Source organism: Pocillopora damicornis, chromosome 9 (genome assembly GCF_964200805.1).
Source record: "Pocillopora damicornis chromosome 9, jaPocDami1.2, whole genome shotgun sequence".
Lineage (NCBI taxonomy): Eukaryota > Metazoa > Cnidaria > Anthozoa > Scleractinia > Pocilloporidae > Pocillopora > Pocillopora damicornis.
The window spans coordinates 8417781-8433672 of NC_142678.1; the positions used below are offsets into that span (position 1 = coordinate 8417781).

Here is a 15892-nt window from a genome sequence, read left to right on the forward strand (position 1 = left end):
AAATTCTCCAAACTAACATAACAACTGTATGGCACACAGTTAGGGGAATTACTAATGAGATCTTGGGAGTTAAAGGTTTAATACAGAGGATACATCTAACAGCACTATATACATCAAAGGTAGCCATTAGCTCTTCTTTCATGTGCCTAGTGATTATACATCTACATGTATCAGAGTACAATTAATGTGAGCATTGATTTGTTTATTGAAATCAAAGTGCAATCTCACAGTGAAAGTTATCAACTTACTATACAACTTCTAATATACAACTTTACGAATCATTTGATGATTACCAAGCTGACAGAAATGTAAGAAATACTGCTATCTTATCTATGAGATTCCCCTTTACTGCCAACACATGCCAATAGTCTCATAGCTGTGTGTGACTCAAAGATTGTCCTAGACCACTGGGTCACTAACTATATTTAATAGATGGCCTTCATCAATGTAAGTTAGCAAATCCATGATTCTCAAAGCGATCTGGAGGTGGAACAACTGACACAGGAACACTTGAATGGTGAAGACAGTAGTCACTTACACTCCCTACAAGAGCACGGCTTACTGTGCCCAACCCACGAGATCCCATTACCACGTGATCAACTTTTCTTTCTTTGATAACTTTACACACAGCCTCTCCTGGAGCTCCATTCTCCTTGATGAGCCGGCATTTCAGCTGCCAGAAAAATAAAAGATCCACTTTTCAGAAGAGTGAGAATCAAAATATACTAATAAAAGAGCAAAAGGTTAAATACAAATTTGTAAATATGCAAGTAGAGTAGATGTTCTTGCGAACTCTAGTGAGCATAAATATATGTTGCCATGCAATTCAACCATGGCAAATTCTTCAGGATCAATTCACCAAAAACAAGGAAGCTCTAAACCTGTATTAACTTGTACACAGATCTTTTCAAAAAGATAAATACTGATATGCAAAATGCAGGTCACCAAATTTGCCTTTGAGTCACAAGCATAGAAGACTGAAATTTAGAAAAAATGCTGCATAGGCTGAGGCCGCAGAGTTAATCACAAGTTAATAAGAAAGTTAAATATATCATTAAGTAATTTCAAATAAAATGGAATGAAAGCTACAATCCATACTGGATTGCATATATTGGTATTAATAAAAATAAAATAACCATTAAGTAAACCCAATTTGAGCTAAAACTGAGCACAGCCTATGTACATATACTGTATCTTGGGTTAAAATATCTCTGCAACATCTAGGATAAAATCTTTATATAGAGAGGCCTTCAAATACAAAATAATTTATTCATTTTGAGTTTTTTTAATGGAACTGTAACCTACATTGCTTTCTTGGCATTTCTTGTAGTAGGATTCTAAAAGTGTGCGGGCATTTTTGTCACTTTCTTCAAGATGCTTCTTCCATCCATCAGTAAATTCAAAACCATCTAGAAAAACAAAATTTATCTAAATTAAACTATTAAAACTTACTAAATTAAAGACACCAAGAAAAAGTATTCATTTGCACTGAGAAACATATTCCATAATTCTTAAAGGCGTTGCAATTACAGCTTGTGCATTATAAAACAATTGAAGCTTCAGAATATGAAAACTTTTCATGAGGATGGAGAGACTGTACAAGAAGCTGTGGAAATAAATAAGAATATTGGAGTTGAAGTTTGAGAACTTCATGAGTTTTAATGAGCTTCACCTGAAAAGGTCACTTTTGCATTAGGATCTGCGTAAATTGTTGCACTCACAGCCAGTGAATAAAAGCTATAACTGCAGAAATTTATAAGGCCTGAGCTGGCAGTGTATCTTTATAACACCATACCACAAAATTATTTTACAAGTACTATAGAACCTTACATGGATATGGCGTGGCTGGTAGTGATGGTACCTCTGCTGCATGGAACACCAATATTTCATCATCCTTGCGATAAAAATTCTTTGTATACCCTGGGAAAACATAAGGAATTTATCATATACAATTCTCACTAAGCTGCATGAATGGTACCCATATTTTATCAAATACAAATAAAAGTGCTCTGATAAGCTGACAAATGCACAAGTGTGTAAATCAACTTTTTTGGCCTTAATAAGCATGTGCCACCAGAGAATTAAAGGATTGGTTTTAAGAGGCCTGAGTCTTAGCTAAGGGTAATTTCTAAATAAGTGTTGAAAGTAGTCCATGATTGCAATGGTTTGCTTCACTTTGCTCTCTGATTCAGGTCTTGAAAATAAAATTCACTCTCTTAGAAAATCGAATTCAAAACTTAATTCAATACCAACTTGGTTGCTCATGTTTTCCAAAGCTTTAGGCAATTTACAAATTTTTACTTCAAATTCTAATTGACTCCTACTGACATTTTCCTTCGCATTGACTAGCTGTTACATGTATCATCATTACTGAGATTTTGGTTTCACCACAGTTGTTCAAAACGCGTTCTCAACATAGTACACAATTTCAGTATTTTACTCAAAGAATAGGATATTCTCAATTGGTATTGGCTTCTGCAGTAAGAAATCTTGAGTTGGATATTCAGTAACATATCAATTAAATAAAAAAAATCTAATCGTATCTTGGCATCATATGATGTTACTACATCAGTTAAAAGTAAGAAACGTACGAAGGAACTAGAAGGGAATTTTCCTCGACCAAAGCACCCTTTGGAGCAACTGCTTCATACATTAAAACTGTCCCAGGACACCCATACGGAAAACGTGCAAGGCAAAGGTGCTTGATTGTCCAATAAATTTCCCAGATGAATTAGCACAGAGCTGTTAAGTAGAGTATAACCAGCTGACCACAATTATAAAAGACTGATAATGATCCAGTTGATATTTATTTGATCAAGAAAATATTCTCTTTGCAATAAGGTGGAGCAATCTAATTTGTCACCGTCGAATCTTCGGCGAGTGTGGAATATGGGAAATCATTGTTGTTGTTTTTTTTTTAGTTGAGCCGGTCAAATACAAACTGAAAGCTTTAAACATTTGAGCAGACAATTTCAACGCCTCGTGTGTAGATAGGGGAAAAATAAGCTGCGATTTTACGGGAAAAGGATCGATCGTCCGAAAAAAATGACTGTACCTAAGCCGAATAGGTCAATTATGCACTGCGAGTCACGAAAGACGCCAATACTCACAGTCAAAAGCTCTCTCGCTGTGTTCACTGCCATCAACAGGCACTAATACTGTTCTCTTCTTAACGTCTTCTTGCTGCTTTGCCATACTTCTTTATTCGGTAGCAAATGAAATTATTTCACCAGCTTACTGTGAGTTAAGTACGTTCCCACCGGTCAGAGTCGTGAAAACTGGCACGTATCGCTGACACGTTCACACGCGTGATTTTTGTCACGAACCTCTTTTTCGTGAACGTGTGTGAAAAGATCCCGGATGGCTTTTGAACTATTAAAGAGGAATTAAAACAGAGGGGGTTAGGAGAATTTGAGAAAGTTATGCAAACCCCAAACGCATAACTGTGAAGAGGAACACGGCTGAATCTCAACAGATCCTGTAATCGTTTTATGACAAGTGTAAACACAGGAAGACCACCTAATGGGTGCAATAGGCAGGGCGAACTTCTCGCAAAATAAAGGAACGTATTACGGTTGCGAATAAACGATTGAAAAACAAGATAAACATCTTATCTCTATCAAAAGAAACCTTAAGGAAGTGAAACGAAAAGTTTTTTGCTTTCACGTGCCATTTACAACGTCTTTACATGTAGCCCCCAATTTATATGCAGAGAGAAACTCGAGAACTCAACATCTAGAGCGACTAATCAGATTTCAGATTTCTGTAGTGCAAGTTACTCACAAATCGCACTCAACTCTTATCTAGTATTACTATTATTATTACTATCATTATTTTTGTTGGTGGTGGTGAGCTAACCTGATGAAGTGTCGTATTCATCTGTTCGGCAGTACGTCATGTTCATTACGTCCCACTGACTCGCCTTGAAGAAACCTGTAAATTGCGATGTGTCGTGACGGAATTATGAATCAGCTTATGTGCAAATAACTACAATAAACTCAAATATACATATATAATTTTTATGCTTCCCTCCAGGATAATTTTTACAGCGGCTCTCGGCCGTATCAACTGCGTTTGACTGTGTCAGTATGAAAGCTCACCCGGCCAATCACGTTCTACTTACAAATACATTACCGTCACTGATATTCTGGCCATTTTATGGCTAACACTTAATTCCTTTCCATTGCTGTTAAAGGAAAATTATCATAATGAACTTTTTTTACGACTGAAGATTAAATTCGTCTATTTTTATGTCTAACGGCTAAATGTTTTGCCGTTTTCCGGCAAACGATTAACCCCGTTGGGGCCCTCTCATTAATGCATTGGATTTGGCCTGGATATTTGCACGTGTCCGTGAATTCATGGATTACCACTCGTTTATTTTAAATTTCTGTTGCACCAATCTTATTGATTACAGGCGTTAAGGGGGTAAGCTGAGCAAAATACAGATAAAAGCACAGTTGGTGGAGCCTCGCCTCTAAATTGAGTGAAAAAAAAAGCAGATTAACAGATAAAACTGAAGTGATTCATAGAATTGCGGAATGCCCTCGATGACACAGCTGAACTTAATCTCCTGCTCACGTGCACCTCTGAACAGACAGTAAAAACATATCAAGGTCGCTAAACTAAACGTTTTTTCATAAAGAAAAATTTGTCTCAAATCTCAATTATCACGTGTGTTATGCCCTCTTATGTCGAATGTATGGTAAGCACGGAAAGCACTATATAACATCGTCCTAAACCAGATGAGCCCACGACATATCAGCGGCATCTTGTATGAGTATCCGCAGTTTACAATGTGACTTCCGCTTATTCTTGTTAAAGCGTATTTTACAGTGTACTCATGGAATAGGAAGTGCGTTTGAGCCAGTTTCTGGCAGATTTGAACAGAAAAGCGGGTCTTTTGTTGGAGTGTAATGACATTTTCATCGATGGCGCTGTTAACGAAATGTTTGGCTGGTTCGTAAGTTGTCGACCTGGTTTCGGTCGATCTGATTAATTGACAACACCCCTAGGGCAATGCATATCATCGTCCCAAACCAGATGAGCCCATGACACGTCAGCGGAATCGTAGCGAGAGTCTTCTATTTTTCTGCTCGTTTCCGGCGAATCAAGAGACCGTGACCTGTGTGACTGACGATAAAGCGTCGTATTCTTCAATATTTTATTGCGAAAGTATTCTTCCCATAACTTGTACAAACTAATTTCTGTCTAGATCACATATTTAAGAAAAAATCTAGCCTGTTATAAAGGCGTTAAAAGGAGGATCGACACTTAAATATGACCGGCCTAATAGTTTCGGTCGATGTTATCCTCTGACCTCGCTATCATCGACCAAAAGCAGATTCAGGTCAAAGATCATTTGCATAACTTTGCACTGTAAAATCTTTCGATTGGAACAAACATACAGTTCTTTTCTGTTTGTAATAAATTATCTTTACGTTTTATTTGACCATGATCTCTTGGTTTTTGTTCAACATCTTATTTGCTACTAATAAATATATTTGCCAAGGGGTGGTCCAGTTAATATTTAACACTCATGCATTTATGTTTTGCGGCTCGCGGGTAAATATTGGCGGGAAATCTAAATGTTTGGTAGAAGAACAAACATGGCTGATAACAGTACACCTTGGGCTTCAAGATGGACCGTACAGTTTGACCCTTATTCCGGGTATGTTAACGATGAAAGCAGCGCTGACGAACTCATAAAACAGTACGAGATAGCTACGACGACACGCTTCACTGTATTTAAACAAACAGGAGGATTTTCTAATTGCAGTAGGCTGGGTAAGTAAGCTCACATGTAAAGATTTACAAAATAAACCATACTGACAGTAAAGTAAAGTGAAGTATAACTTTATTTAGACACTATAGGTATTTAAAGCCAGGGGCGTGTGAGATCGTGTTATTAACATGAAATATAGATAAATCAAAATAAAAAAAGGGATTTAACTTTTTTCCAATAATTATTGATGTCTTAAGAATACATGTCCACATCATTATTCTTCGGTTTACCCTGGTCAGTTAGACTTTCAAAATTAACGTGTAATTAAAATTCAACTTAGCTTCAAGTGTCAATTTACTGTGAGCCTGCAGCAAGAGTTGGCAAGAAATGCTTAATTAATTAAGATCAAGCTTAAAGTGTCAAAACCCTACTCAGTGCTATTGACACACAGCTGCCAGCATCCCCATCCATTACACCAGTCCTTGGGCTACATCTGGGTGGGGCAGGCTTGATTTTCAGGCCCTCCATTTTAAGCACCCATGTGTACATATGTATGTATGTGTTTGTGTACATGTATCGTATTGCTAACTTAGCTTGGTTCCTCTTCTCACATAAAAGAAAATGCAGATAAAAATGCTAAGAACCACCGTTTACAATGGGCTGACTCACAGGAGATGACAGGATGCAGACTAAGTTTTGATGGCATCCCATTCCAAATTGTGGGGGTCAAAGTTTTAGAATGCCAAAATGGGCCAGACAGAAATAAGGCACTCAAAAGGAAGGAGGCTCAAAAGAGACTACAAAAAGATGTAAGCATGCATAATAATTAACTAAATAAGAATGTAAACAAGATGATATTATTACTTAAGGACTCCCAAAGAGGATATCATATGTAGGGCATTACATAGTTATTGATTTACCTTCACCTATTTGCTCTTAAGCTAACAAGGTGGTAAGTCCCAACTGATTTTTCTAAGCAAGTTGGTGAGCACTCACCTCTCCCTCAGGGCTAATAGCAGGCAATAATGTTTTCTTTTTTACCACTTGCAAGTGAAAGGACATATCACATTTTATTTGTTAAAATAAGCAAAGTCGCAAAAAAGGACCACTGTGACTGCAGTTTACAAGGTAGGAATCAAGTACTATTTTAAAGGATACTTTTCATTACTTCTAAGTTTATTGATAACTTGACTATTCCCATATGACTGCTCTATCTAACAATCCAATAAATCTATTTGGTTTCAGAAGGAGAATGCTGATCACTGCTATAACAACACCAAACAGTGCTTTATAGTACAGGATACGAAGAAATGTGACTGTCCAGCAAAGATCCACCTAAGGAAAATAATCAAGTATCCTGAAAATAAGGTCAGTTTATTTTAATTATTGAATAAGGGTTCAGGGGGCACTACCATTAACATGAATGATCACTAGCCTAATAAAGGGTGCTTAATCCTAATGGGCCTTGTGTTACATGTAGGTCAAGTGGACATATGATAAGACAACCTGGACATTTCATTGTGCAGAATTGAAACAAATTTACCTGTAATGGAAACAGAGTGAATATTTTAGAAACCAATTTTTCAAATATTATTTTAATTAAAACATTGTATCGTTAGATTTCAGAGAACACAAAGAGTAGAAGGGAGACAATGTCAAAATTTCTGAGAACATCCCTAGAGTCAGAAAAGAAGCAAACAATAGCTACAGAGGAGCGTATTTACATATTACTTCCTAAACCTACGGATCACTTATTTCACCGCATGGGGAGGGTAAGTACTTGGCCATCAATTAAATTTTTTTTGGAATCAGGAAACTGAAGTTTGGTGGGGAATTGAAGGTGACTTAACTTCACACAGATCATCAGTCTACTGTAGACTGTGCTGCTTCCAGTGTCATGTCGAATATATATAAAGAATGAATAAAGATTATACATCACAACAAAAGACCAATAAAATGTACTACATGTAGAGCTTCTTTTAGCTACACTGGCACTCATTCCTCAAACTCAATGTCAAGACTATAATATCACAATTTTGTCGGAGAGGGATTTCCACTGGCACTGTTTTAATGGAATGCTGTCATGGACTTTTTAAATGGATTTTCTTAAAAAATACAGTGTTCAGTACTCTGGAATTATAACATTCTGTAACTATTACTGCAAAGCCCTACCAGAGGACTGCCGATAGTAATGTTGGTATAATTTGCATTATTATTCATTCAAAATATTTCCCTGTTTCTGAAAGGTTAAAACCACTCACATATTTCATCATAACCAGCTGCTGTTGACCAAATTTGGAAAAAATTTTCTCATATTGAACCAATGACATCAAAAGCAGCCGGCTCCAGGTTATTGAACTGTTGACCAAGAAAACCTGGGGATGAGGTTGTGTAATTTTTTAAATGAGTAAATAATAAAGCAATTATTCTTTCTTTCTTGTTGTGTAATCAGACTGCTGGGCTACTTCAGCCTATTGATGAGACACTGGTTAAAAAAATTCATGAGCTTGTTGGAAGTGGTGTTAATTGTGTTTCTGAAATGCAACGGCACCTGCATCATTATGTAAAGAAGGAACTTTTCACAGGCCAACAGCCTCCAGATCTAACCAACAGACGGTTCTTCCCAACAACCATGGATGTCAGGAACCACATGTATTGTGCCACAGTGGTGTGCAGACATTCACAAATTGATCAAGAAAACCTTGACTTAAAAATTAAGAAGTGGAAAGAAGAAAGCCCAGATGATAATTTCTTTTTCAGGCCTTACTGCCTTACAAGTGATAGTGAGTCCTATCAACAACCACAGTCACTGAAGGAAGAAGACAGCACTGATGTAATTAAAATAAGTATAAGTGATCCATTTTAAACAAGACAACATGGCTGTGTGATTCTGAGATACATGCTGGTCAGATCCTCCTAAAACAAAAATTCCCTCTTGTAGATGGTCTAAGGGACCCTGTTATTGTGGGTGCATTAGTCACTCCAGCCATTAGTGAGTTTGTACAGATCATAAACACTGGCTCACACTGGGTTTGCCTGAGCACAATAGCTACTAGTCCTGGAACTGTCAAGGTGTATGACAGCTTATATCAAAATGTAAGCGCGGTTGCCATTGATCATTCATGTCGCATGCTATTGTATACTGGTTCTACAGTCACTTTTTGTAATGAAAGAGTGCAAAAGCAAACAAATTCAAATGACTGTGGCTTGTTTGCACTGGCATTTGCTACAGATTTATGCCATGGCCTAGACCCCACAGCGCAGTCATATGACCAAGACAAAATGCACAAACACTACATCAACTGCCTGGACTTGCATGATATGGTTCCTTTCCCAAGAACGTCAAGACGGGTACCATATCATGCAATCACCAAAAGAAAAGCAGTGACAATCTAAAAGTCTATATGTGGCTATGGTCTGAATGATTTGTAATTCAAAATTATGAATGAATTCAAAATTATGAAAACTATGAATTTCTCCGTCAGTTTTCTGCCTAACTCAGTTTTCTGCGTAACTTATTTTTCCTTGTTCTTGAGTTTGTGGTGCTTTAATATCATGATGAAAATTGCCTGTAAGAATTTCATGGATGATACTTATAGACCCACATTTAATCCATAGGTTATATTCGACAAGTTCAAATTGAAATACTTAACATTTAGGAGGAAGCTCAAGCTGAATATTCGAATGTTGACCGTCGGTGTATTGTCATCACACAATCATCTTCAAATTGTGAAATATGTACATCAATTTATTTAATACAAGTTTGAAGGCTTATCATGTGATAAACTTCTGATTAAGTACCTCTTCAGAAATTTCTGTACATGTAAGTTTAACACAAATGCAATTAAAATTAATACTTATCTTTCTCGAGTATTTTGATGTCATTGTTCTTCTGCTCACTTGGCAGCTATGAGGCTTAGGTCGATGGTGTGTAGGATTTTCAAGAGGTGTTGCCAATCAATCAGATCGACCGAAACCAGGTTGACAACTTACGAACCGGCCAAACATTTCGTTAACAGCGCCATCAAAGTATCATTACAGTCCAACAAAGGACCTGTTTTTCTGTTCAAATCTGGCAGAAACTGGCTCAGACGCACTACGCGAACTTCCTAACACTCGAGTACACTGTGAGTACGCGTCAACAAGAAAAAGCGGAAGTCACATTGTAAACTGCGGATACTCATACAAGATGCCGCTGATATGTCGTGGGCTCATCTGGTTTAGGACGATGTTATATAGTGCTTTCCGGTAAGCACTGGCGCGGTCAAGGTCATTACTGAGATCATCAAGGTAAAAAAATTGCCAAAACTGAAAGATGAATTACGTAACATAACTTTCACTTTGCAACGATTGGTCCTCGGCCATTCCACTCCACCCGCTCAGTCGACCGGATCAGAAGGCAGATCATAGCACAAAATTAAACACCTGAACTTTATTGATTCACATCATGAACTTTTACCCAAACAAAACTAAATCTAAAAGGTGAAGGAATAAGTAAAATCTGACATTTGGAGAGAGCGCAAGTCGCGTTTTGTAAGCCTTATTTAAAACTTCACTCAGTCGAATAGAACAGAGGGCAGATCCTCGGAAAACAATCGTATTTTATTGATTCATATCAAAGGAACTTTTAATCAACCAAATCTAGGTTGACATAACCGAGTAAATTGGACAATCGAAACGGATATAAACTTTATAATGACTGACTGACTGAGTCAGTTTGACCAGGATATGGAAAAAATATAACAGTCATTGGTATGTTCTAAACATCCGAACTTTAAAATTGCGTTTTGTACTTCTTTAATATCAAATCAAATAAATTAATGATCCTCGCAGAAGTGCTCCAATTTAAGCAGTTATTTCATTAAAATTTTTTATATAAAAAACGTCAAATTTTATGTCTTAAGGCTTGGCATATAGCTCGACATGACTGACGCGAAGTTTTGATCAACTTCGAATTTAAGAAGAAGTACCTCATTAAACCACCCATAGGCCGCCCCTCATTAATATACACGATAGCTCAAAATTTAAACTTCGAAAATCTACATCTGCTTTATTAACTGAACAGTTGAGACAGTAACATACGGTGCATACAACTAAACACTCAAGTACGTATCTTTTCATACCTACGGCACTGCATGATGGGCAGTTCGACCAAGAATATCGACCATGGTGCTATCACCACTGTATCACGAGGTGGCATGAGCTGACCAGACACTTTACTGCGCTTAATCTCAACAAATGAAATACATCATAGTTAAAGATGGACTCCAGATGAAGCTCGCATGATTCAAGTTTGCCTGCAGCTGATTCTAGGCTCGACCAAGGTATCCTATTTTGTCCCCAAATTCGCGTGTTTTGCGGCGGTCATCACATGATGTTATCATGTTCAATCCGAAAAGCTAGTGAAGCTCTTGACGTGGTGCCGTGACTTCTACAAAGTGGAAACACTTCGTTAATTACTATTATCTCATTACACCGACAAGTTCGCGTGATACCGAGCGATTATCACACGTAGCTGTCATATTCTATCGACAGGAGGAAAAAAACTTCATGGCCCGGTGTCTTCGCTCGTACAGATTGTAAATTCGTTTTTCAAAAAAAATGGAACTTAAAACTGACACGTCCCAGCCGAAAAACGCATAAAACCGAAAAAAATTTCTTCACTGATCCAAAGATAATCTTTCCAGTAAATCACGTTCTTAACACAGCACGGTGTAACCTGGGGGTCAGACCTTTGATCGATGCAAGTTCATTGAAATCAATTCGAACCCGTTCATCGCGACAGCAGAGCACTTAAAAGCTGTTCAAACTTAAGCTACTTTAGTTAACAAAAGTCCTTGTCGTGCTATCAGCCTTAGCAATCAGAGGTTATCCAGAAGCCAAAGAAATGGACAATAATACAGCAGGAGAGAGACGGATAGTGATTGGTGTGGATGGAAGCCAGCACAGTGCAAGAGCTTTCCAGTGTAAGTGGCAACTAAGTTGAAAAGTTTTCCTCAGATGCGAGCTTCACTTTCCTACTGTCTGACATCCGTTCAGGGTGAAGCTGAAGTTCTGCATCATAAGGGTTGTGTAACAGTTGTTAAGGTTTATAAACAATTACCTGATAACGACAAATCAGCTAGCCTTTCACCAAGGATCTTCTCATCGATTCTCTCTACTAACCAGCATACATTTATCATAATGACGGTTTTGGTGTCGGGTTAAGCCATACCCCCTGGGGGAGATTTTCTCTTGACAACGTATTTTAATTGTAAATAGAAATTACTTAATTAATAGACACGACGAGGAATGACTGGGTTGAAGTAGGGGTCTAGACACGAGTTTTGATATGAGTTTCGCCTTGACGGTTAAGTTGTGATGTATTAGTATTGCATCAGTACTATTAACCTCTTCACAATACTTGAAAGTCAGTTTAGCCCCTGTGCTGTTACCCAGTAATCGAGACAGAGGCTGAAAAAATAGGAAGAAGATGAACAAAAAAGGCTTTGTTTTTAATTGTTGTTCCACCCATTCATGCACTTTTGTCAACTTCTCTTCAATACCTCACAACCGTTTACTTCTATTTTCCTTTCCAATACCTTACATCTTCCGATGAGACAGCGAGTAGCGGGGGTTACTGAAGGTTGTTGGCAAAGAATATGTTATAAACACTACAATCTTCTTGGTTTTGTTTAAGCGCTTTCTGCACGGCTTATTGGGAGGATAAAAATTTTTTCTTGTTATCTGTCAACGCTCTTATCAATTAATTTCATTGAATCTATTTCAGGGTTAGTCAAGAATATGTGTAACATGGAAACGGACCGACTACTTGTTGTTCATGCGTACGAGCCTCCGTCTATGGCAGTTTATCCCTACGCTCGTAAGTGTCACAAATTACGACTTAAACTACAATTAATATATCATGCATTAGGCTAAGAAAAAATTTATAACAAAGGTTAGCAGGTTGCCTATATTTCTTTTTTTTTTTTCCCTTAAGTGTAATTCAAATGCTCAATACAAAGTGCTCATTCTTCCGAATCATACGTTAACAAAGTCATTACTTAGGGTATTTTTATTGGTGCAGCGCACAGACCTGAGTTATCAAGACTACGAGAAAATAATGGCTTCTTGTCTGGGCCCAGGGAAATGTCAAATTCCCTTAAATTATATTATTTACAGATATTCGTAGCTGGACCACCCCATGCGTGTCTTGACATGTAAGACTGACTTGAAAATTAGGTTTACAAATAAACGGCGGTTACATCTATAAAATTCAGCATGGTAATACTTTCAGATTATAACCAAGCATTAAGAATCCGTTTTTCAAAATATTTGTAACACAACACCTCTTCGCGCTGCGAGGTGAGAGTCACGTTTCGCTGAAATCGAAACGGATGTTTACTTGCACGTGTCTCGCATCGCTTTTCGTTTGGCACACAGAGAATGAAAAACATCTGTCTTCTTTCAGTTAGCCTTGGTCGCCTGTCAGTAAGATTAATGTAATGACTAACAGCAATGAGACTGGTTCTTTTGATATCAAACTGACATCGGTAAGGAGAAACTACATTAAGAGACCACAATGCTTTCTACCCAAGCTAAAAATAACAGAAGCGAGATCGACACATCCCAGCCAATGCCCTGGATTTTCCCTCTCTGTCCCTTTATTTTCTCTTGCTTGAACTGAATGCCTGGACATAACTAAGGAAAAATGTGGAACAGTATCACTAAATGCCAGTTCTTTCAGATTGTTCCGCATACTACGAGGCTATGCAACTCTCTCTGAAAAAAGACAAGAAAGAATTGGAAGAGCTGTGGCAGATGTATGAGAGGAAATGCAAGCACTACAAGGTTTATGAGATTTACTTTTAAGAATATGAATGAGCTTTGTTATATATAAAAAAACTCTGCCTGATGTAGGCAAGGGAAATTTTTTGGCACCTCTCGTTTTAATTTCATTAAACCATTGGCAAAGCAAATACAACGTAAATCAGAATTTTAGGTAAGGACAAGCATGCAAACTGCTCATTATGTGTAAACGCGAGGAAACAATTTTCAATCGAGTGTCGAAAGTAATCCGGAATTGCATTGGTTTTGCTTTACTTTGCACTGTGATTGGTCCAGAAAACTCGCGCCATTCTCTAAACCAATCAGGTTCAAACTAAAACCAATAACGACAGTTACTTGCCTTTTCCCGCACCTTAGGCCCGTTGCCATTTACTATTCATTCTCATTGGTATTTTGGGGTATATTCCTTTTTCTGAGAAGCCGTTTTATTCTTTTTGGTTTTGGTTTAGCATCAAGTAACCAGTGGCGGATCCAGGCCTTGAGCTAAAGGAGGGAGGGGGGGGGGGGGCGGTTTTTTTGTCGCTTGCCCTGCCAGCTTTACTTCCTTCTACGATTCTTTTTTATTTATATTTTTTTAACCGAAAATAAGGGGGGGGCAGGGCCCCCCGAGTCCCCCGGGCTCCTCCCATAGGTAACTAATATATTTTGCTTTGTGCTTGGTTGATTGTGTGGACAGAGTTCTTTTCTGGTTCAAAGAAAGAGGGAGGTAGAGCAAAATCAATACAACACCCTATTTTGTTCGACACGCAATTGAAAATTCCTCTGACGAGTATGTTTAGAATCAAGAGGCTTCCTTGATCAAACGACGAACGTGAGACGATGAGCATGACTTTTTAAAGATATATTAAGTGCATGAATGTATTGCAAAAAAGAATGATACAAGCCAAGATTTGCCTAGTTTATTAGTTTATAGCAAAAACGTTAAAAGCGAAAACGGTGAAGCCTTGAAATTAACTATTAGATATTTGCTGACAATTGGATGCGTGGAGCTAAGATAATCTACGACTAATATTAAAGGGGGTAAGTTTCTAAAGAAATTGTAGTGCTGCGTCGGTGGGAGAGTATAGCAGGTAATTTAGTATTATCAGCTGCGTTGATAACGTAAATTGGCCACCGTAAAGAGTTTAAAGGCTGACGTTTCGGGCGTTAGCTCTTCGTCAATCGCTCTGACGAAGGGCTAACGCTCGAAACGTCAGCCTTTAAACTCTTTACGGTGGACTATTTACGTTTTCGTCCCAGTTGTTAATACTAAATTATCTGTTACGAATACTTTTAGTTGAGGTTGCGGTTGTTTTTTTCCTTTTTTTAAAACCATCTTATAAGTGCGATTTAAAATAAGACATCCTAAAAGTAGTTTTGTATTGCTATGTTCTGACAGCTTAATTACAAGTTGTTCAAGAAGGAAAGTTGCAAACCTGGAGAAGCGATCTGTAAAGTGGCAAACGAAGAAGATGCGCATTTCATCGTCGTGGGTTCCCGTGGCTGTGGAACACTGCGGCGGACATTCCTTGGTAGTGTCAGTGACTATTGTTTGCATCATGCTCATATTCCTGTAGCGATTATTCCACCTCCAAGCTAAATTGAAATGGCGGCCAAATTAACTACATCTTAATGCGTCTGCCATTAATTTGCGGAAAAATAATACTAAAGACAGATGTAAGCAAAGATTAAATTATTTTGAACAGAGACACTCTAGTAGATTATATATATATTAGGTTATATACGATCAACGACAGATATAAGCAAAGATTAAAATATTTTTGAACAGAGACACTCTAGTAAATTTTATATATAGAGAGATCATACTTTATATACTGCAAATGTTAAAGGTGAACATATATTTAACTGACCAAGTTTTCACTGTATAGTAACCATGGATGGTGTATGACTTGTTTTCCATGATAAACTCAATAAAGTAATTCAGGTCTTGTGCCTTTAAACTTGAAAAAGCTTGATTTGATTCGAGGTGAAACGAGTATTTCTGTCGTGCGGTGGATGAAGATCCAGTTCATCGTTGGGTTCCTCACCAGGCATATTCCTGGGCAGGGGGCAAGCATTGTAAAAGTTGCATATATTGCCCAGTTCCTCCCGGAAATCAAACCTGGATCTCTTGTTTTAGGGGTCAGTTGTAGCAGCGTGGTTAGAGGCCTATAGCCATCTATCAATGTTTCTTTAAGCAGTAAGGTCCACCATGGACTGTTGATAGTTAGAGCTGCGTGTAAAGCTCTGCTAAGCCGCAAACCTTTAATTTTTATCGTCGAATATATTTAATTATTAAATGTCTGACCCTTATCTCCTGGGGGAGGAGGGGTAAAGGATTTTTTGGAATCACATGGTTTT

General features: G+C 37.8%; 3 protein-coding genes across 4 annotated transcripts; 2 read left to right on the plus strand and 1 right to left on the minus strand.

Annotated features, from left to right (window-relative positions):
* Positions 1–181: 181 nt before the first annotated feature.
* Positions 182–11030, minus strand: LOC113666313 (uncharacterized). Of its 2 annotated transcripts, none has more exons than XM_089182750.1 (6): positions 10849–11030; positions 3859–3933; positions 3111–3372; positions 1831–1920; positions 1306–1409; positions 182–673 (listed from the first exon to the last, which is right to left on the minus strand). In XM_089182750.1, the coding sequence occupies exons 3-6, from the start codon at positions 3193–3195 to the stop codon at positions 443–445; spliced, it is 510 nt and encodes a 169-aa protein (XP_089038876.1). In that variant the 5' UTR covers positions 3196–3372; positions 3859–3933; positions 10849–11030; the 3' UTR covers positions 182–442. The 2 variants fall into 2 exon arrangements, with proteins under 2 accessions (XP_089038876.1, XP_089038877.1); XM_089182751.1 differs by lacking the exon at positions 10849–11030 and adding an exon at positions 4124–4235.
* On the plus strand, positions 4717–6609 carry LOC149039949 (uncharacterized). The gene is made up of 2 exons (XM_089182752.1): positions 4717–5787; positions 6344–6609. The coding sequence occupies exons 1-2, from the start codon at positions 5589–5591 to the stop codon at positions 6553–6555; spliced, it is 411 nt and encodes a 136-aa protein (XP_089038878.1). The 5' UTR covers positions 4717–5588; the 3' UTR covers positions 6556–6609.
* Positions 11031–11143: 113 nt separating the features above from the next.
* On the plus strand, positions 11144–15501 carry LOC113666324 (uncharacterized). Its single transcript, XM_027182100.2, has 4 exons — positions 11144–11691; positions 12495–12587; positions 13452–13555; positions 14931–15501. The coding sequence occupies exons 1-4, from the start codon at positions 11613–11615 to the stop codon at positions 15129–15131; spliced, it is 477 nt and encodes a 158-aa protein (XP_027037901.2). The 5' UTR covers positions 11144–11612; the 3' UTR covers positions 15132–15501.
* Positions 15502–15892: the final 391 nt, after the last annotated feature.

Coding starts and splice junctions, on each gene's coding strand:
- LOC113666313 (XM_089182750.1), bottom strand. CDS start 3,195: ATGGCAAAGCAGCAAGAAGACGTTAAGAAGAGAACAGTATTAGTGCCT. Junction 1,921..3,110: donor CAGCGAGAGAGCTTTTGACT/GTGAGTATTGGC, acceptor ATGTTTTCCCAG/GGTATACAAAGAATTTTTAT. Junction 1,410..1,830: donor ACCAGCCACGCCATATCCAT/GTAAGGTTCTAT, acceptor TTGTTTTTCTAG/ATGGTTTTGAATTTACTGAT.
- LOC149039949 (XM_089182752.1), top strand. CDS start 5,589: ATGTTTGGTAGAAGAACAAACATGGCTGATAACAGTACACCTTGGGCT. Junction 5,788..6,343: donor TTCTAATTGCAGTAGGCTGG/GTAAGTAAGCTC, acceptor CTCACATAAAAG/AAAATGCAGATAAAAATGCT.
- LOC113666324 (XM_027182100.2), top strand. CDS start 11,613: ATGGACAATAATACAGCAGGAGAGAGACGGATAGTGATTGGTGTGGAT. Junction 11,692..12,494: donor CAGTGCAAGAGCTTTCCAGT/GTAAGTGGCAAC, acceptor AATCTATTTCAG/GGTTAGTCAAGAATATGTGT. Junction 12,588..13,451: donor GGCAGTTTATCCCTACGCTC/GTAAGTGTCACA, acceptor CAGTTCTTTCAG/ATTGTTCCGCATACTACGAG.